Source organism: Homalodisca vitripennis, chromosome 8 (assembly GCF_021130785.1).
Source record: "Homalodisca vitripennis isolate AUS2020 chromosome 8, UT_GWSS_2.1, whole genome shotgun sequence".
Classification (NCBI taxonomy): domain Eukaryota; kingdom Metazoa; phylum Arthropoda; class Insecta; order Hemiptera; family Cicadellidae; genus Homalodisca; species Homalodisca vitripennis.
This window is the reverse complement of record NC_060214.1, coordinates 24,814,008-24,833,017: the sequence shown is the minus strand read 5'-3', so window position 1 is coordinate 24,833,017 and position 19,010 is coordinate 24,814,008. Positions and strand designations below refer to the sequence as shown.

General features: G+C 31.7%; 1 protein-coding gene across 1 annotated transcript; it reads right to left on the bottom strand.

The window, feature by feature from the left end:
• Positions 1-15,523: 15,523 nt before the first annotated feature.
• LOC124368081 (gustatory receptor 68a-like) lies at positions 15,524-17,599 on the bottom strand. Its single transcript, XM_046825356.1, has 5 exons — positions 17,188-17,599; positions 16,437-16,711; positions 16,080-16,148; positions 15,794-15,883; positions 15,524-15,592 (listed from the first exon to the last, which is right to left on the bottom strand). The coding sequence occupies exons 1-5, from the start codon at positions 17,597-17,599 to the stop codon at positions 15,524-15,526; spliced, it is 915 nt and encodes a 304-aa protein (XP_046681312.1).
• Between the last annotated feature and the right edge of the window lie 1,411 nt (positions 17,600-19,010).

The window sequence follows — 19,010 nt, the reverse complement described above, 5'->3', positions numbered from 1 at the left end:
TTATACAGTCAATGATTCAACATACCTCAGAATATCCAATCAATATTGTTATATTAATTGCACACGCCGCTTGAAACTATATACTGTTTCTATTTATGAATAATAAATTATTTATATTATGCATAAAATATTTAAATGTTATAATTCCTTAAGAGGTAAATGGTAGATATAGTTTATAGGCAAGTATATATTTTAGCCACAATTAACTTTCTAATAAGATTTAGGAAAGCGTATTTTCTCCTAAGTATTTGTTTATATTTTTTTATGTCATATGTTTATGTTTATATATTTTAACAGAGACAAGTTCGAAGCTTCTGCAACTTGTTCACTGGTCTATATGGTGTAATTACTTAAGGGGAGTTGAAGGTCGAAGGGGCAAAAAATAACAAAAAAATTTTTTTTAGCTACATTTGTTCTATTTATCTTTCTGTACATTTTGATACCAAACATGGCCTATAAAAGTTGTTCTAAGTATTTTTTATTTAATTTTATAAAATAGTCTGCATAGCCAATTTGCGACCAGTTCAGCTTTCACCAACTTCTATTGACGATAATTATTTCTGTATTTGTTTGCACTTTGCATAGTACTCAAAGTGAAGAGTAAAGGTTGAAGAAAAATCAATGTTGGCAACACTTACTGCATATTATTTGTTGTCTATTGCTGTTTTTCTTGTCTGCTTAGACTAACCTAGTATTGTTTACTGTTGTTTTCTGGTTTGTCAGTGAGAAAAGTAAACAAAATATTGTTGTTTGTGTTTATTATTTATAATAGTGAAATATTTTAGAGTTTAGTTGTAAATATGCCGAGAGTGCAAATAAAAAAACGTAAGTTTCACGGTAACAGGTTTACAAATGCTAATCCAAGGCAGGAAGCAGAGACTGAGGTTAGGCCTAGGCCTTCAGTCATCAGTTCTGCTGAAAAGAAAATTGTAGGCAAATTAGATACTTATGATAGCTTTGATGCTTCAGACAGAAACTTATTAATTTCATACAACATTTTGTGTTCAGTGTTTTCTAACTTTGTAGCTTGTAAGGAGTGTGGATCTGACGTTTTGATAAAAGACGATATAGAAAAGCGTAATGGGCTGGCAAGTAATTTAGTTCTAAAGTGTACAAATGATGACTGCACATTTAGTCATGAATTTTACTCTTCTAATTTTATTGATAAAAAAATTATGGTTGCCTGTAAAGTCGGTTTTACGGGCGAAGATTTTACGTGACAACGTCTTTTTCTCGGTAGAATATTTATTGATATGAATATTATTAAATTGCACAATAGGAACAAGGAATTGAATGAAAATAAGAATTGCACAAATTTTAACTATAGAAATATATTTTGTTTACTAAAACATTGTACATAATTTGAAATTAATTAAAATTTGTTATTGTAAATGGTAAAGTTGAATAAAACATTTACTAAAATTGTAATTTGAAATTCTTGCTAAACACAGTTAAAGTCTAACTCCGCGCGTGGTGATTGGTCGGTTTAGTTCGTTTGTTTGGTCGCACTGTTATGACAGGTTAGAGGTTATAATTTGTTATTTTAAATGTTTGACTAGCAATACGCGCTGTTTCTTCTCAATCGACTGAATTACGATTGATTGCAGAGTGATTTAAACTAATAATTTACTTAACACTATCAACATTTGTCAATAGTATAACATAACCTATAAACTCAGTTTCTCAACTTTTGTGTCAATCTAACAATTAATCAATCAATCATAGTTTACGATAATGAAATATCAGTGTACAATTATTTACCTTTATTGTTGTAGTTGTTGTAAATGACGAATCTAAGCACTCCACATTTTCACGAATAAACATAGTTATCTGCTTTATCCCGTGCGGCGGACCCACAGTTATCTGCTTTATCCCGTGCGGATCCCGTGCGGCGGACCCACTGGACGGGCATCGTAACGTTACCGGGCGTTACACTTTTTCATGAGTGACTCCGAGCCGCAACCTAATTTAAGACGTTGTCACGTCAAAATAATACTTTTGATATCAATCTAAGAATGTTTTATGGTTTGCGGTGCATTGGAAAGGGGCCAGAAGCTGGAAAACTTTTGTGTGGAATGTTGAACTTGCCTTCGCCTTGCACCTATGTAAGTAAATATACGAATACTCTCAGAAACTCTCTAGCTACTGTTACTGATAGTTGTATGAAAAATGCTACATTAGAAGCAATAAATGAGAATATAGATGATAAAGATGAAAAAAAAATTAGTACAGACATTCCAATTGCTTTTGATGGAACGTGGCAAAAGAGAGGATTCGTATCCAAAAATGCGTGTTGTAGGCTACTGTTACGAGTGTTGATACCAGAAAAGTGTTGGATGTGGAAGTGTTGACAAAGTGCTGCAGTGGATGTGAAAAACAAAAGGCAACGAAGGTAAAATAAAAAGTCATGAACCTAATTGTTTAAAAATTATGAGGGGACAAGTGGCGGCATGGAGTGCGTGGCTGCTGTTACAGTTTGTCGACGATCGATACCTACGCGTGGCGTACGGTATGTAAAATTTTTAGGTGACGGCGACTCTAAGGCTCATCTGGCTGTAGTGGAAGATAATCCTTATGGTGATGACACCCCTGTTGAGAATCTTGAATGTATAGGGCATATTTCCAAGAGAATGGGCACAAGGCTGCGAAAACTAAAAGCAAGGCTTGGCGGTAAACCTCTGTCAGATGGTAAATCTATAAAAGGAGTACGTAGACTTACAGATAAAGTTATTGATAAATTTCAGTCATATTATGGCAATGCAATTAGAGCTAATGTAAATAGTTTGGATAAAATGAAACGTTCTGTATGGTCCATATATTTCCATTACATCTCTACGGATGAACACCCGAGCCATCAGCTATGTCCACCTGCACCGGAAACTTGGTGCAAGTACAATAAAGCTGTTTATGAAAAAAAGACTTCAAGCATAAAAATATAGTTCCTGTTGCAGTAATGGAAGTTACAAAACATATTTTTCAATCATTGGCTGATCCTAGTTTTCTTAAAAAATGCCTACATGGAAAAACCCAAAACGTTAACGAGTCCTTCAACAATATAGTCTGGAGTAGAATACCTAAGAATGTATTTGTTGGAAGAAAAACTTTAGAAATAGGGGTATTTGATGCAATCTTGACATTCAATGATGGAAACAGGTAGATTAAATGTTTTGAAAGAACTTGGGATTGTTAACTACGGTATAAACACTGTTGTGGCGCTGAAAAAAGCTGATGAGGTTCGACTTCAAAAGGCTCAACGGGCAGCACAGGATGCAACCAAAGAATCCAGAATTGCTAAAAGAAGAAAGAAACTTGAAGAAGAAGAAGGAGCATCCTCTCAATACTGCCCAGGTGGATCTTAAGGTAAAATATTCACAATAATAAGCTAATTTTTTACATTTATGTCGTTTTCCGAAAGTTGCATTTTTTAGTTTTAGGAACCATTATCTGAGGTACTAGTAGAGTTATTGCTTTGAAATTTTTACTGACTGTTTGTATATATGTAATGTAAAAGATAAACTACAATGAATAAAATTCTTCAACTACAAAAAAATATATACGGTAATATTAAAAATTTTTGAAAAAAAAATTTATAATTTTCAAGTTATGTTACCTATCAAGCTAATTGTAGTTTATTTTACTTATTATGATGCAACAATCAAGCATAAAAAATGTCATGCTGTTAGTTGCTATGGTTACCCAGATATGTGTTCCTAAAATTCTTACTTTTAACATGGGCGGGAATGGGGCCTTCAACTCCCCTTAAACTGCACTGAAACTTTAAAATCTGATGTTTTGTTTTATTGCCTGTGTCTACGTGGTATCTAATTAGAAATATGCTTATACAAAGGTAAAAGCTTTCGTTAGTTAAAAAACTTATCTACGTATTTACTGTCCACATGAAAGAGATAAGATTCAAGAAGATTACGACATCTACTCCAAGAATATTCAAAATACATCTTAACATTACTGTTGCTCATAATATTATGTAGGGTACAAAATACATAATAGTAATGCAGTTGTGTGCAAGCGATGTAATGTAAAAGCACTCAAATATTTTATCAACATTAGTAAATTTGGATTTCATAGGAATGTTTTATTCAGCATAAACAAACTATAGACCAACTTTGACGGCAATTTTTGCTGTTACATTTGTTTTTCAAACTTCTCCCTCATGACTGTAAATCGATCAATGTTCTGTAACTGACTTTGTTCAGGTAAACATTCGGTTCTGTCAGAGATTTAATGAAATGTTTATCAGCTGCAGAGCGCTCTTAGATCTCTATTTTGCTGGCACTTAACACGTTTAGCTAACAATTAAAGTCATGAAGTGTATAATATTAATCGAAAGTGTTTAAATATCTGATAAAAATCACTTATCTAAATATCAGCTGATCATAAAAGCTAAGAATGCACCTGTATGTCCAGCCTGATAGGAATGAACCCAATCAATGCCACAAAACCAAGATGTCATTACACAACACATGTTGACGCATCAACAATGAGAAACGCTGTCTTCAGTCTCAATACTCTCTTGGCGCTTTATTGGAACATTCAGGTATATATTTGATATTTTACAACATTTTCTGCTGCCTAATTTAATTTGTAGCATATCTAGTATGTAGCAAGTTAATCGCCACACTGTTTAATCTTTAATATTTTGTTTTAGTGAATCCAATATAAAATCTTTGGCATTTTTGAAAACCGTGAAAGATGGTATAGTAAACCCCTTAAAAGGCAGTATATATTTTTGTAACATAGAACTATAGTCAAGTCCGAACTGGCACTTGAACGTTGTCTTCTAAGATCATCGACAAGATATGTTTGTTCTACAAAGAATAAATACGAGTAAAAGAAGGGATCCTAAAAGTGAACCTTCAGGATTAACCTTCTTATAAAATCAGTAAGTATGCATCCAAATTTACCATAAAAACTTTCGACTCTCAGTAGAGTTACAATCAATCTCATACTGTACCGGGTAAAGTACATAGTACAGTAACATTTACTGGACTGGGTAAATGTTATCACTGTGGGTATTGTTGCTTTCAGTTCACATAAAAACACTATCTGCAACTCTGCAATATTGTATTGTAATTGGTTGAATTACAGCGAAATACAGTTCTTTGTCTTTCTTAATTTTGCTTCCTAAGGCGTTTTGTGTTGTATTCAAACTCGCTTTTTTAATCCACTGAGAAATAATAACGCAGAATTACTTCACCTATGTTCATGTTATTAAGAATAAGAATTCTTCATTCTATGAACAAAAACAATTATCACTATATTAGTATTCTGTGATAATTCGATTACTACTAAGATAATATCCAACACAACAAATATTATTGTAGATTTTGACAGTTATAAAGGAGCAGTAGAACCATAGGTTAAATAATACTCTTATTAGGAGTATGCTATTATCTATCGTAGGAGTAATATGACATATCTAGCAATCTTTTTGTTTTACACAATGTTTGGCCAGCAGGCATTAAAAGAACACATGCTGTGTAGTTGTACTGTAAAATTCGAAGTATTTGTCCTTATATTATTAAAGAATTCAAAGAAAATTATTAGCAATTGGTTAATTATGTTACAACACATTGACACTTTTACAAGGTGGTATTCCTATTCGTAATGCAATGTACTGTAATGTTATTTATTTTACACCAAAACTTTACGATTCTAAGAAATAACAAGATTATAGAATTATTAGGGAAGTAAAGTGAAATTTCTTGCCCTGGAGCCTTCAGGTATTCCTATCAGAAAAGGACGACCGCGGTTGAAATTCATCAACCAGGCAACACGAAAGATAGGTGTTCGTGCTATACGGTAATAGATTATGCTATTTTAATATATTTTTAATACGGTTTAAAAATTATTAAAGTATTTGAATATTTAATTATCGTCTGATAGTAATATGTATTACAATTTTTATATATGAATCACATAATACAAATACATTATAAGTATGAGAGTAATAATAAATTATAAATCAAAATATGTATTATATTTTAATATTTTTTTAATGAGCGTGAATTTCTTAAAATCACCCCACCTAAATTGTCGACGTAATATAAATTTGTATATAACTTACGCAAAACGTGTTTAAATGTTTTGAGAAAATGTAAAAAAGTATAATTATTTAGAAATGAACTCAACTTAAAAGGCTATACTGTGAAGAAATGTTCCACTTTATTTTCTACTTTATATATTACAGGTGACAATAAGTATAGTGTTTAACAATTTCGTTAGGTTTGTCAGAGATAAAAAATTAAATAGTTAATTTTGTTTATTTCAGCAATAATTTTGGAGAGTTAATTTTAAATAATGCTCTGTAAATAATTTGGTAGCAGCGCCGGAACTAATAGACTGCATGACGACATTCGAATATCTGCAAATCATATTATATATTAACATATTTTACAAATTTACAATATTAGCATATTTGGAGCAAACTATTTGTCCCGAATTTTAATACTTATTTCTCGTTAATGATGTTTCAATGAATAATATTCAATTAAATCTGTAGAACTGCATTCGTTGTGGGTTAAACCCGAGCCTCAGATTTGTTTACATAAATTTTTTTTAAGTTGAATAGAAATGCCTGATTCTTTAAAGTGGCATAATTAACTTTGGGTTTGTAAAATTCTGTTTATGTTACATTTATAGTCCATTAACATAACGTCCGTGAGAGAAGTAAATTGAACCCGAAAGATTACAACATCTTAATTCCTGAGTCTATCTATCGAGTTCAGCTGTATTATGTTATCATAAGACATCATTTCTTATACAGTATTTAATACCGTACTCTGAGACATAGAATCAAATAATCTTCATTATTTTTATTAAATATTTAAATAAATTCTTACAAAATAACTACACACTCGTGAACAAAACCGATACAGATATCAATGTCCATATTTTAAAAGCAACACAAATTCAACATTATCGATGTGTCCATAAAAATAAAGTGTGTGAAATGGAAATGGCGGGCCATTGTGTACTTTTACAGACAACTATGTGTCTCCCAGACTCTAGAAAGGATAAACAACCGTTGTTTGTTCAGATCCAGACTGACTGCCCGATTGGCTGTGGAAGTAAACAAATCATAATATTTGACCGAGATACGGTTTACAAATTCTTCTGTAAATCCCTGGTATTACGGGTTTAAATATTTATGCCATTGTAGTTGAGAGACAATATTTGATCAGTTATAATTTAGTCCGTATATTTTTAGGCACTTTACCCAATTTGATATGTGAGTTTATACCAATATTAAACCACAAATAAGCAATTAATTATTGAAGTTGTTTCAAACTGCTGAACTACAATTTTTCACCCAAGGATGCACCTTGTGGAACGTCACGCCTTTATTGCACACGTCTGAAATATAATTACCACTTTACAGTATCGTATAAGCCACTGAAGAGAACCCTTCTCATTAACACATAGCTGACCAGGCCCTTGTCTGTGGCTTTTATCCCAAAAATAATAATAGTATGAGATTATATTAGATTAGACAAAATTTAACAATTTTCATTGTTATCTACTTTTTTATAGATTAATTTTTCTCCATTTTGTTTCAATGCAACAACAATATATATATATATATATATATATATATATATATATATATATATATATATATATATATATATATATATCAATATTTTTTTTATTATTGTTTAAATTAAAATAAAGTAATTGCATTGTTTTGATATTGATTTAAAATAATATTTAGATATTAAAAACTTCTTTTCATGATATTAATGTTCTATCTCAAAACCTCATCAGACTGCACTCATAATTAAGTAAAATCGTGCAATTGAGTTCTTTTTAGGACTGTTATACTTGCTGATAATTTTGCGTTTATGTAAAACCTTCAGATGTGTTTACATCGTTTGATGAACCAATCCCAGGACTTAAAGCATTTTAAATGTTTCATTGCTTATTGCGAAGTATCTATTAAATATCTCTCTTCTTTCTTTTACAACTGTTTCTTTATCACCCTTAGCCTACCATGTTTAATTGGAAGTCTATATGGAATTTTTATAAGTCACCAGAATCACTTGATCCACCCATTTAGTGGTGATATTCTATACCTAAAGTAAGATTCCTGTACCGGTCTACTACGGACAATATCGAGATCATTCATTAGTTTCGGAACAGCGATCAAAATCAAATCTTTCTTCTTAAGGTTTTTAAAGAATATACTAGGGATTTCTATGTCGATATTAGTTATTCTAATGTGTATTTTAATTCTATATCCGGTCTTTTAGAACGTTTTTTAGTGTTCCGCCACACATTATAATGTTCAATTTAGGGAACTTGTATAACCAAGAGTAATTCTATATAAAAGGGCTCAACGTACAAATCAGTACAATGGCAAGCATTTAAAACTTATAAAACCCTATAATTTAATTATTAAATAATCCAACTACACTTAATGTATGAACAATACAGCTCAATCCAGAGACTTATTCGATAATAGAAGCAGGTTTGACACTGAAAGTTTCGTTACTTTTGTATATATAAATATTATTTAAATGACTGAACTCATACATTTATCTCACAGACAATGATACATCACCTTAAATTTACTATAAGTAGACATTTTTCATCCAAAGCTGGTCAACCACCCTGCAGAAACATACTCGTAAACATAGAATGCACTGTCCGCGCTCAAGTCGTACCTGGCAATGCATCGGCCGTTCGTTATCTGCAATGAATCCACGCTTATCGCGGTTACTGACTTGATTATAAATTTATCAGTTGTTGATAAAGTATGCTTGTACATCTGTCTTACCTAATTGGGCATTAGTTTTAAAAGTCATGGTTATGCTTATCGCCTAAGTCCCAATACAATTAATTTAAATGGATTTGATAAAGATTATTTAGTAAAATCAATTCATCCCATTTCTAAATAAATTTATTTGTTTTTTGGATATTTCCTGTGCCTGTATTTACTTGCATGATTTCACATAGAGTGTATATTAGCTGTGATAGCTAATATGATTGTTAGTAACGATTATAATGTACCTCTAAATATTATTAGTTAGTGTTACGACTTGTATGGACCTGTAGTGACTTGTCCAAACTTGCATGACATTACACAAAGTGTGTTGTAGTATTTTTTTTGGGCTTGTAATAGCTTACCACGCTACTTTTAATAAACTTTAGTTTTGGGGAAATTTACTTTGGGTTTTATTTTTATACTGTACTTCTACCGATCAGGTTTAATGTCGGTACTAACAGGTTTCCGTCCAAATCGTAACGCCCAAGGACGTAGCTAGCAAGTAGGTCCAAGGGGTCCGAATCCCCCAAATTTTCATTTGTTTTCAATTAATTTTTTAGCAAACTATTATTATTATTTAAACCATTCATTATTACTGACATATACTATTGAAAGACTGTTCTCAACATCGAAAAGGGTCAAAAAGGACATTTTAAAGAACTAAAGAGGAATAAACGATTAACTCCACTTGCCTATAATTATTTGAGCTATAAATTAGACCCTGTCACGCATCAGAGCAAACGTAATTGTTTATTGTTTCGTGATAAAATAATAGATCCAATTAACTTTGGGCAAGGGTGCATGTTCAATGAACATATATTCATGACATTAATGTTGCATTACGACTTTCGGATATTAAAGTGCATGGTGATTGATCGTGTTTATGAAGTAGCAATGCCATGTGGTTGTAAATTACGTCAAAGATTTGATAATTTAGCAATTAAACCGAAATGACCTAAATTATAAAAACAATAATGCATTTAGATTACAGTGTTTTTTTTCCAATGAACTAAGCACGTTGTGTTTCGTCATTGAGACATCAATATTATTCATTCATTACACGTTACTATTCACATGAGTATTGCACATTAAGTGTTAATTGTTTTCACTGGGGAAACGTTTTATAAATGTCAGAGCTAAATTATTGCTTCATAGTTAGCGAAGAAAGAACAAAAGAACTAGAAAACTTTGCCTATTAAAGATTATAACGACAAAATTACGGATCAACTAAATCTGTAAGAAACTGTCTAGAGTTATATGACCATTTTTTACGTTATCTAGCAACACATGTAGCCTAATAACATGATCTGTAGACTTGACTTGCATTGCGACCTCTGAGAAGACTGTACCTTGTCCTTATACAGGTGTGGTAATCAAAATTTGGCTATGATTCAGTTTACAGATTTTAATTATGATCATAGTTTTCATATATATATATATAGTTTACATGATTATTCTATACATTTACAATGAATATATTCAATTATTGTTTATCTAACTGTATATTTCTTTTTAAGTTTGTTATTGATGATGGAAGGTTTTACAGGGTAACAGGATTTCCGTCATTGCTATCGTTATGGTTGCAAAAGGTATAACAAACGTTTCGAGGATTGGAATCCATCCTCTTCGTCAGGTGGAGAGGTATTAGTACATACAAATATAAAGAACAAAAAGAAGAAAAGAAGTGAAAGAAAAGATTTCAAACATACCCAAAAACTGCTTGTAGTAAAATCCAGATGTTGTCACTGCACACTGCAGATAATTCAGTTTACGCTACTGTATATGATATGTAGTATGTAATAGAGAAGGCTTGACAGCCCTAACTCCGCCTCTCAAAGATATGTTTCATTTCAGTTTTCATTTAATATTTTTAAGTTCAGATATGTAATACGAACGTATTCACATGTTCCTTTAAAAGCATCGTGTAAAGTTTTTTACCTACTAAAATATATGTTTAAACATACACATGTTCTCAAAAAATATGTCAGCTTCCATGAATGTCTGCAAATTTACTTCCATGCTAGTACAGTGTTTGAAATCAGATTTAATTTTAATTGCCATAATCAGTCTATTATTCTGGTTATTCACTCATATTTTCCGATCTAGTTACGCAACAGTTTCAAAAACTCTATGTATAATCATATAAATATGCAATTTAAGAAGTTGGAATCCTTACTATGGTTTTAGGTTAGCTTGCACTAAAATTAATGCAATTATTAATCTAATTGATGCAATAAAATAATCTTATCTTTCCGTTGGCCTACATTTAACAACATTAATTCAGTATGATTGTGTAATAGAGTTGCGTAATCTTACTTGTTCGTTAACAGATCGATTATTCTTTTCGAGAAACTGAAGGATTACCAAGATGATCAATTATCTGTCCTAAGAATAATAAATGAGTATCTGACATTCTTACTGAAGGCGAAAATGGCAAAAGGACAGTCAAACCTGAAGAAGGTACACACCCTATCATGCATCAGAGCAAACGTGAAGAAAAGAACATAAAGAACAAAAGAAGTGAAAGAAAAGATTTCAAACATACCCAAAAACTGCTTGTAGTAAAATCCAGACGTTTTCACTGCAGATAATTCAGTTTACGCTACTGTATATGATATGTAGTATGTAATGGAGAAGGCTTGACAGCCCTAACTCCGCCTCTCAAAGAGCTGCACTTTCCCATTGAAGTAACTGGTCTCACCTGGGCCACTGAAGACGTTGCAACTCAATCATAACGATAACTGCATGTGCCATCTTTTCAACCAGTTTACAAGTGATTCTAGAGCTAAAATAAGAAAGAAATGTTATATAAAGGTAGCTCCGGAAACGCTCCATTAGTGAGTAATGGCTGGCGAAAGATTCTGCTTTGTTTTCAGTTAACCTGGTGAAATTAAGTGACTCTGAAATGTTTTGTTCTTACTTTTTAACTCAAATAAGGTGGATTTATAAGGAAAACACCTAAAAAATCAAATAAAACCAATCTAGAGGTTGTAGTGTCAACAGTTTTGAGAAAAAGTATGAAATTTGCCAAAAATCTAATAACAAAAATACCGTCTTAAATGTTTGATGTCCAATAACATTGTTAAATGACCGATAAACAAATGGTTTTTCCTAATGCAGATTGTAGAGAATTTACTTCTCAAAACAACCATAATAAGAAAAGTTAACTAAATGTGTAAAAAAAGTTATGAAATTGATTCCTCAAGTATTACACTACACAGGAAACTTTTGCTGTTTTATAATAAGGAATGAGTATCTTACATTTAGTTTGCTTGGTTGAATATAAATTACTAGTAGTACTCTTCAAATCGAATTAAATATTGACATTTATACTTCTACATATGTTTGAAAAATATTATATCCTGACAAGGACTTCAAATCCATGTTTGGAATATAATTAGAACATTTTGTAAAACTTGCGTTGGTGAAACAATCTCATGCCCAATAAAAACTTACAATGACTTTTAAACAATCTGACATCTTTTGCTACCATATACCACTCTTGTTGACCTTCGCTCTTACTCTTCCATAGAGTGTTATAGTAACACTGGCACAATACTCTAGAAAATTCAACATTATCAACCAATAGATGGCGACACTTTAACAAGGATGACAGCGAGTCAACATGTCTGACGTCTCTTCACCCCAACCTACCACTCTCGTTGACTTTCACTTTTACACTAAGGATGTGGCTATTTTTTAAACTATCGTGTCTATTATTTAGTAATTTAGATGTATTTGAAAATTTACGAGAAAAACAGCAAAAAATACAATTCGGTTATATTTAAGAAATTAATCGTCACTAAGGAAAAGTATCTTGCTAAGATTATTCTATGTTTGATTATGAGATAACTCTGAACAACAATGGTATTACATACAGAATGCTAACCTAACGCAATACTCATAAGTAATAAAATCTACTACTTTAGCCTTTCAACATATTTACTGTTGAGATGCATATAAAGTAAATTCATTCAAATTCGATTAGGATGTTTTATTCGATAAAAAAAGGCATAAACCACTTTTACGGCACTTTTCGTCATTACACTTGTATTTCAAACTTCTATCAATGTTCTGTAACTGACTTTGTTCAGGTAAACATTCAGTTCTGTCAGAGATTAATTGTAAAATGCTTGTCAGTTGCAGAGTGCCCTTTGATCTTCATCAACTCGATCACCTGAAAATGTATTAACTTAATTAAATGTGTAAGATTAATTTAAATCGTTTGCTTGTTTACTTCAACTGATCAATATAAAATAAAATCTGAAAAAGCATTATTTAATACTCTTTGATTTAATATTTCTGATTTGACTTATTATTTTTATAAAATAAACTTTCGATTGGTGTAGGACCACACACACTCGTGAAAAATATTAGTAAATAAATAATTTGTCCGAGAGAAACATAAGCGAATTTTGACTAATACCTACAAATATTGGTTTAAATTTTGACTGTGAAAGATTTTTCAAGAAGGTAGGACTTTCCATCGTTCAGTGATACAAGAAAATCGGCAACTCTATGTATCAAATTCTATTGATACAGTGCAATGGCAATATCTTGTTTCGAAAAATTAACACCTGTTTAAAAACATATTTATAAAAATATCAAATCAGGTTTGAAAATGAGGGCTGTACGCAATTTTCAAACCACAAAAACTCAACAATGAGAGATTTTATTATATATTTATAAGACTAATGAAATATGGGTTATTTTTATATGAACATTAGGTACCAATTATATTTCACTACAGTAAAATAATATGGAATAGTAAATATTTTGATCTTAAAATGTAGTTTTATTCGTTTATATATGATAAATAGTTAAGAATATAGTTGTACGTCGAACTGTTTTTTATATATTGATAAATGTAAATCCCATTAAATTTTTCTCGACCTCAAAGATTTGGTAAAATAAATGCTTAAAAAGGTCCAAACTTGTAACAAAATTTCAACTCGTTCGTTGGCCAGCTTGCTACGCTATTTTCCTTCAATACGCGGCTATTGAAAGCTTTAAAAATTCACACCTTCATTTTTCGATCTATAAAAAAAATAAAGTTGTGTGGTAATATAAATTCCAAAAATTTTCAAATTTAAATTTCCAAAATTTCAAAACTTTTTGCAATTTATAATTTTAAAAAACTTCATTTTAAAATTATTCAGGCCATCTTCGATAATTAACGTGGGCTCTCCTGATTAGCTGACGTCACCGTCCCGGAGTCAAGACCTACACATCCACTGATATTCCTTACAAAACAAGCGAGACTTATCCAAGCACTTGAAATTGGAGAAAACTTATTCCCTTAATAAATCTATTGGCCCAACAAAACCTGACGGGAGCTGTTTTTTCTGAGTCATCTGAGACATCGCAGTCCTGGCGCGAAATTAATCTTCTATAAGGGTTGAGCTCATGTTATAGTGGCAAAAACATTACTTCGTCTTTCTCGGGAATAACAGTTAGTTACGTTATAATCCTTCGCTATTTTAAAAATAATCTTCAGTGTTTGTCGAAAAAAGATTGAGCATAAATGTTGAAGAACCAATACAAATATAATCTACTATAATAATTACAATGTTAATAAATAACGGAAGACAGACGCAGGCGAAACACCAAATTTTATCACTCTCCATTTATTCCATGGACTCTTAGCAATACGTTTTGGAGTTATATTCCGACCGAGTTACTGATTTTAATTAGTAGGTTTTGAATGCAAAATCAGCCTCATTTAACTGTCCCTTACTTAACATACTGCATAACTCCACACTAAAACGACATCCAGAGCCCAAAACCAGTCACAACAATACGAGTATGTGTTGGTATAAGTATGTTAATATTTCACATGTAAAAACTCTAATTTTTTTACTAATTTATTTATTCAGTTCATTACCCATAAGATCAAAGTAAAATATTATCAAACGCTCATTAAATCCTATAAAGTGACTTACACCATGACTGAACTCAGTGGTCCTCACAAATAAAAGATGCTTTATACGTAATTTTGATCTATAGATAATTTTGTATTCTATACGTAGTGCGGACAGACATACAGAAACAAGATTTAGTCCAGTCACCCTAGCTATAATCTTTGCGAACGCTTAGCCCATAAGAGCAAATAAGGTATTCCATAACACCAAATAATATAACATTTTCAAAATTCAAGAAGTAATGCGTGCCTAATTTGTGTATTAGGGTTTCCACGTATACACATATAGTTCTATTGTATAGACCATTTCTAGGCTCAGCTACCTAAAAATACATTTGAATAAACAACTTTTTAAAAGGAAAAATTAAAATATTATTTCATGTAAACAATGCTTGAATTTACTTACTGTAAAATTGTTATGAAAGTTAAAATGTAAAATTTATAAAATTAAACTGTTATTTTTATAAATTTAGATTAATGCATAGATAAAGAAGATTTCAATATAAAAGAACAAAACATTGGAATAAATACACAAATTCACAAAATTGGTTTAAGATTATAAGCAACATGTTATTTTTATCAGTGTAATACTATTTATGAAAACCTACATTACAAATTTGAACAAACACTTATTGAGTTAAAGAACTCATTGAACATTTAACACAAACTTAATTGCCAGCATGATTGTAAATACAATAATAAATCTAGTAATCAGAGTTTTTACTAAAATACATTCAATACTACCACGTGAATGAAAGATGAACAGAAGTCTAGGTTTATATTCAGTACTTTTTTACTAACTCTTAGGCTTATTAAGTCTAGGTGGATGATGGTTCAGTCTGGAACTGGATCAATATCACCAGGTAAGTTGTCACCGCTCCAGCCATCTGTACAGACAGAACACGCTGTCAGTCTACATATAAATCTTGTACATATTTGGTAGCAGTCAGTTTATCTTGTTAAGAAATATATGTGTAAGAAAGAAACTTATATTGAGTATAAAAAATGTATACATGATCGTATATTGCTATCATCGAAATTACTAGAAAATGTATAATAAAATATATTAATAAAAAGTCATCACTAACCGCTTTGAGGGTCTCGTTGTTCAGCGGGAAAAATCCACGAGCAAAGAATCTTGCGTTGTGGTGAGGTAATTGAAGGAGAAACCCTTCAAGCTGGAAAACACTCACAAAGATAGTTACATATTTTCATCACGTTTGCACTAAAACGCTAATAAAAAAAGCAACTTCGGACTTTAATCTTGTTAAATCTTCTAATAACATTCCAATAAATTATTACGATAAGACCAAGACCATTACTAAACCGTACTAAATTGTTCGAGTCAGTGATTAAATATCTATGAGAAATTACCTGTTTTCTCAAGTTTGTGTCCAAGTCCGTATTGATCGACTTGCAGATTGTCTGTCCTGTCTCGTCAGCCTAGAACAATATCATATATTTGAAATATAAAAATCTGTCACATCTCCGAAAGCAGTATCATTGTATTGAACAAATCTTGAATAGTTCATAGACTCCAAAAGATGTGTCAACGACCCTCTTTACCTGGATGAGGAAAAGTCCTTAAGGATAAAAAACGGTATTTAGAAAACAAGCAATTTTTATAATTATACTTTTTTGATCTCACAGTGATAAAAACGTATTCCGTGTTATGTTTCAAAAACAAAAACATGTAAAATTTATGGTAGAATGTCAAAATATAATATTTACCTTGTTGGTAACGACCGTGCTTGAATTTAGCAACAGCATTACGTAGTAGATGTGAAGCAAGATCCAAGCTCCTTCATTAATCATAATGAACACTTTACTAGTTTTGAGGAGCAGGAAAAAGTAGTAAGACGTGACAGTGATGTGGACAAATGAGGAGAAGGTAACGGCCATCAGCTGATCGCAGTAGAAGACATTAGCCTGGTGTACGGCGTCACACAGCATCCAGTAGGTGTTCATCAGAGTCCTCAGTTTCTTGATTTTAGACTGCATAGTGGCTAAAAATCACAAAATACTCTTACATGCAAAACAATTCCTCATAGCAGTTAACTAACGGGAAGAAATAATTGAGCTATGAAACTATAAATTACAAAACTAAACATGTAGTGAACAAATCAAAAATGTTTGCCAAAATTTCGTTCCATTATCCAAAATTAAAAACGTACTAAACCAATCTAATCAAATAAATTAAGGGAATACTGAAATAATACATTAGCTAATTTTGAAATGTAGGCTAATATTCATTATATATGATGAATCTCTATTCTTCTATTCACATTTTGGTTGAAATTTGAAATTTATAAATATATTCTACGTAACAGTTGATGTCAAATTTGTTGTTTAAGATAGTCGTATAATTGTTAGTATTATTAATGGTTTCCTGATTTGTACAGTTTAAGTTATGTATAATTTGTTATTCTGTTATATATTATTTGTTATATATCAAACTGCGTCGAATAATCATTATGCTTACATCTTGTGTGGGTGCCGTCAACACTGGCAGGGCTTGTGACTGCTATCTCAATCTTGGCGTTCACCATTTCAAAGGACTCTGCGATACTTTGAGCCACATGTGTGAAGTGGACGAGCAGGGCAGCTTGGGAGCAGTATAGCAGTGTCGTGGTGACGAAGAACGTTGCGAATAAAAATTGTTGTTCGAAAGTTGTCCCATTGTAACTCATACGAACCATTCGCTCAGAAGAGGTGACTGACATTAGTGCAGCAGCGTAGACTCCCAAAAACTTCACTGTGCGCTTGACGTCTGATGTCTTGTGCTGCAGATCCTGGTAGACTCTTTCAAGAGTATCAAAGACTTTGAAGAGTCTTGGGTACTTCCATGCGGAGCTGAAGAATATGACAGCTGCCACCACTTGTAGGGAGACCATATTCAGTGTTATTATAATGGCAATGGATCTGTCCAACGAATACAGTAAAAGATCATCCAATTTTGTTATGAAATACGTAGTGATGGTTGATAGAGATTCTTGGAGTATGACTAAGGTTATGCTCCACAGGAATCCTGTATTGGAAAATGTGAGCTCTTTGATTCCTCTGGCTGAAGAAGTACATACCACTGGCAGACCTCCAACTATTCGACAAAATCTAAGCAACTCATCAGGGAAACTTTTCATTTTTTTGAAATATCAGGCAGGATTTTGTAAGAGATTTCGCTAAAGCCTTTCTATATTCTACTTTGTTCTCAGAACTTGCGTAAGTAATTGGAGTAAGCGCTTTATTGATTAGTCAATTTCTATTCGATATTATACTAAGTAATAGAAGGCTAGAAGCTTTCAAAGAAAATGCTTATCATGTAATGGAAATAATCATTGCTTGCTCAATGGTTAAGCGTTGACAGTATGAGTTATAAAAGTTTCGCGGTGGCACTAAGAAAATTAATCAATTGCCTTGAATAAATTGTCCTTTTTAACACCTTTTTTCTAATTTAGCACTTTTTTATAAATCATTCATTATTCTACATAGTCCACAAGTAATCCTTAAAAACATACATGCTAGTTAAAGAATAAGTTCTTTTTTACAAGACTAATTAATTGAATTGATAGTGGGCTCTAATTTTAGGTATAAATTCTTTGCTTGATTCGAGAGAAAGCTGGATATCACTAATCTGAATTATAGTCTGCTGTTTCGGTAATTTCTTTTTACTTTGGAGGAATATTTATCTTAGTTATCTCTACTTCGTCTTCGACCAGCCGTAGCTGGACAATTTTTATCAAATTTAAAACTTTTTAAAGTAAGTACCACAAAGTATTGTAGTTATAGAGACATACAAGTATTACTGGCCATAGCTGGATACCACACTTGGCGGCAATTTACTAAGCGTTAGCGAAGCTTCGAATAACTGGGAAAATTTCATTTCTGTCTGTCTGCACCGTATCTCGAAACCGAACTTACCGATAGACTTAAAATGAGGTTTATTTTCTATTAGAAACAGTAAAGTATGTTTGGTGGTGGTTCACGTTACGTGTTCTTATAGACAACTATGAACGAGAAAGTAGTGGAATAAATAAGTGATTAAGCAATCTGAGAACAATTGTATGACATTTCAACTCTTATGTCGCGTATTACACATGTATCTCGATCCCACCACATACATCATCTCTAGACTGGTTTGTTATGTATACTTTTATCATTTAAACACCAATGAGACGTAATTTATTATGTACAAAAGTAAATGTATCAAAAATATCTCGAGAAAGTTTTTATTCCTGGATTTTAAATTTTGTTTGAAACTTCATTTTTACATAAAGGACCTAAACTACATGATTGCTCATATGTAAC

Bases quoted from the DNA above. Each gene is read 5' to 3' on its own strand.
- LOC124368081 (XM_046825356.1), bottom strand. From the start codon at position 17,599: ATGGTCTCCCTACAAGTGGTGGCAGCTGTCATATTCTTCAGCTCCGCA. The intron at 16,712-17,187 runs GTAAGCATAATG...TGTGATTTTTAG, and splicing joins TGACGGCACCCACACAAGAT to CCACTATGCAGTCTAAAATC. The intron at 16,149-16,436 runs GTAAATATTATA...ATATTGTTCTAG, and splicing joins GCACGGTCGTTACCAACAAG to GCTGACGAGACAGGACAGAC.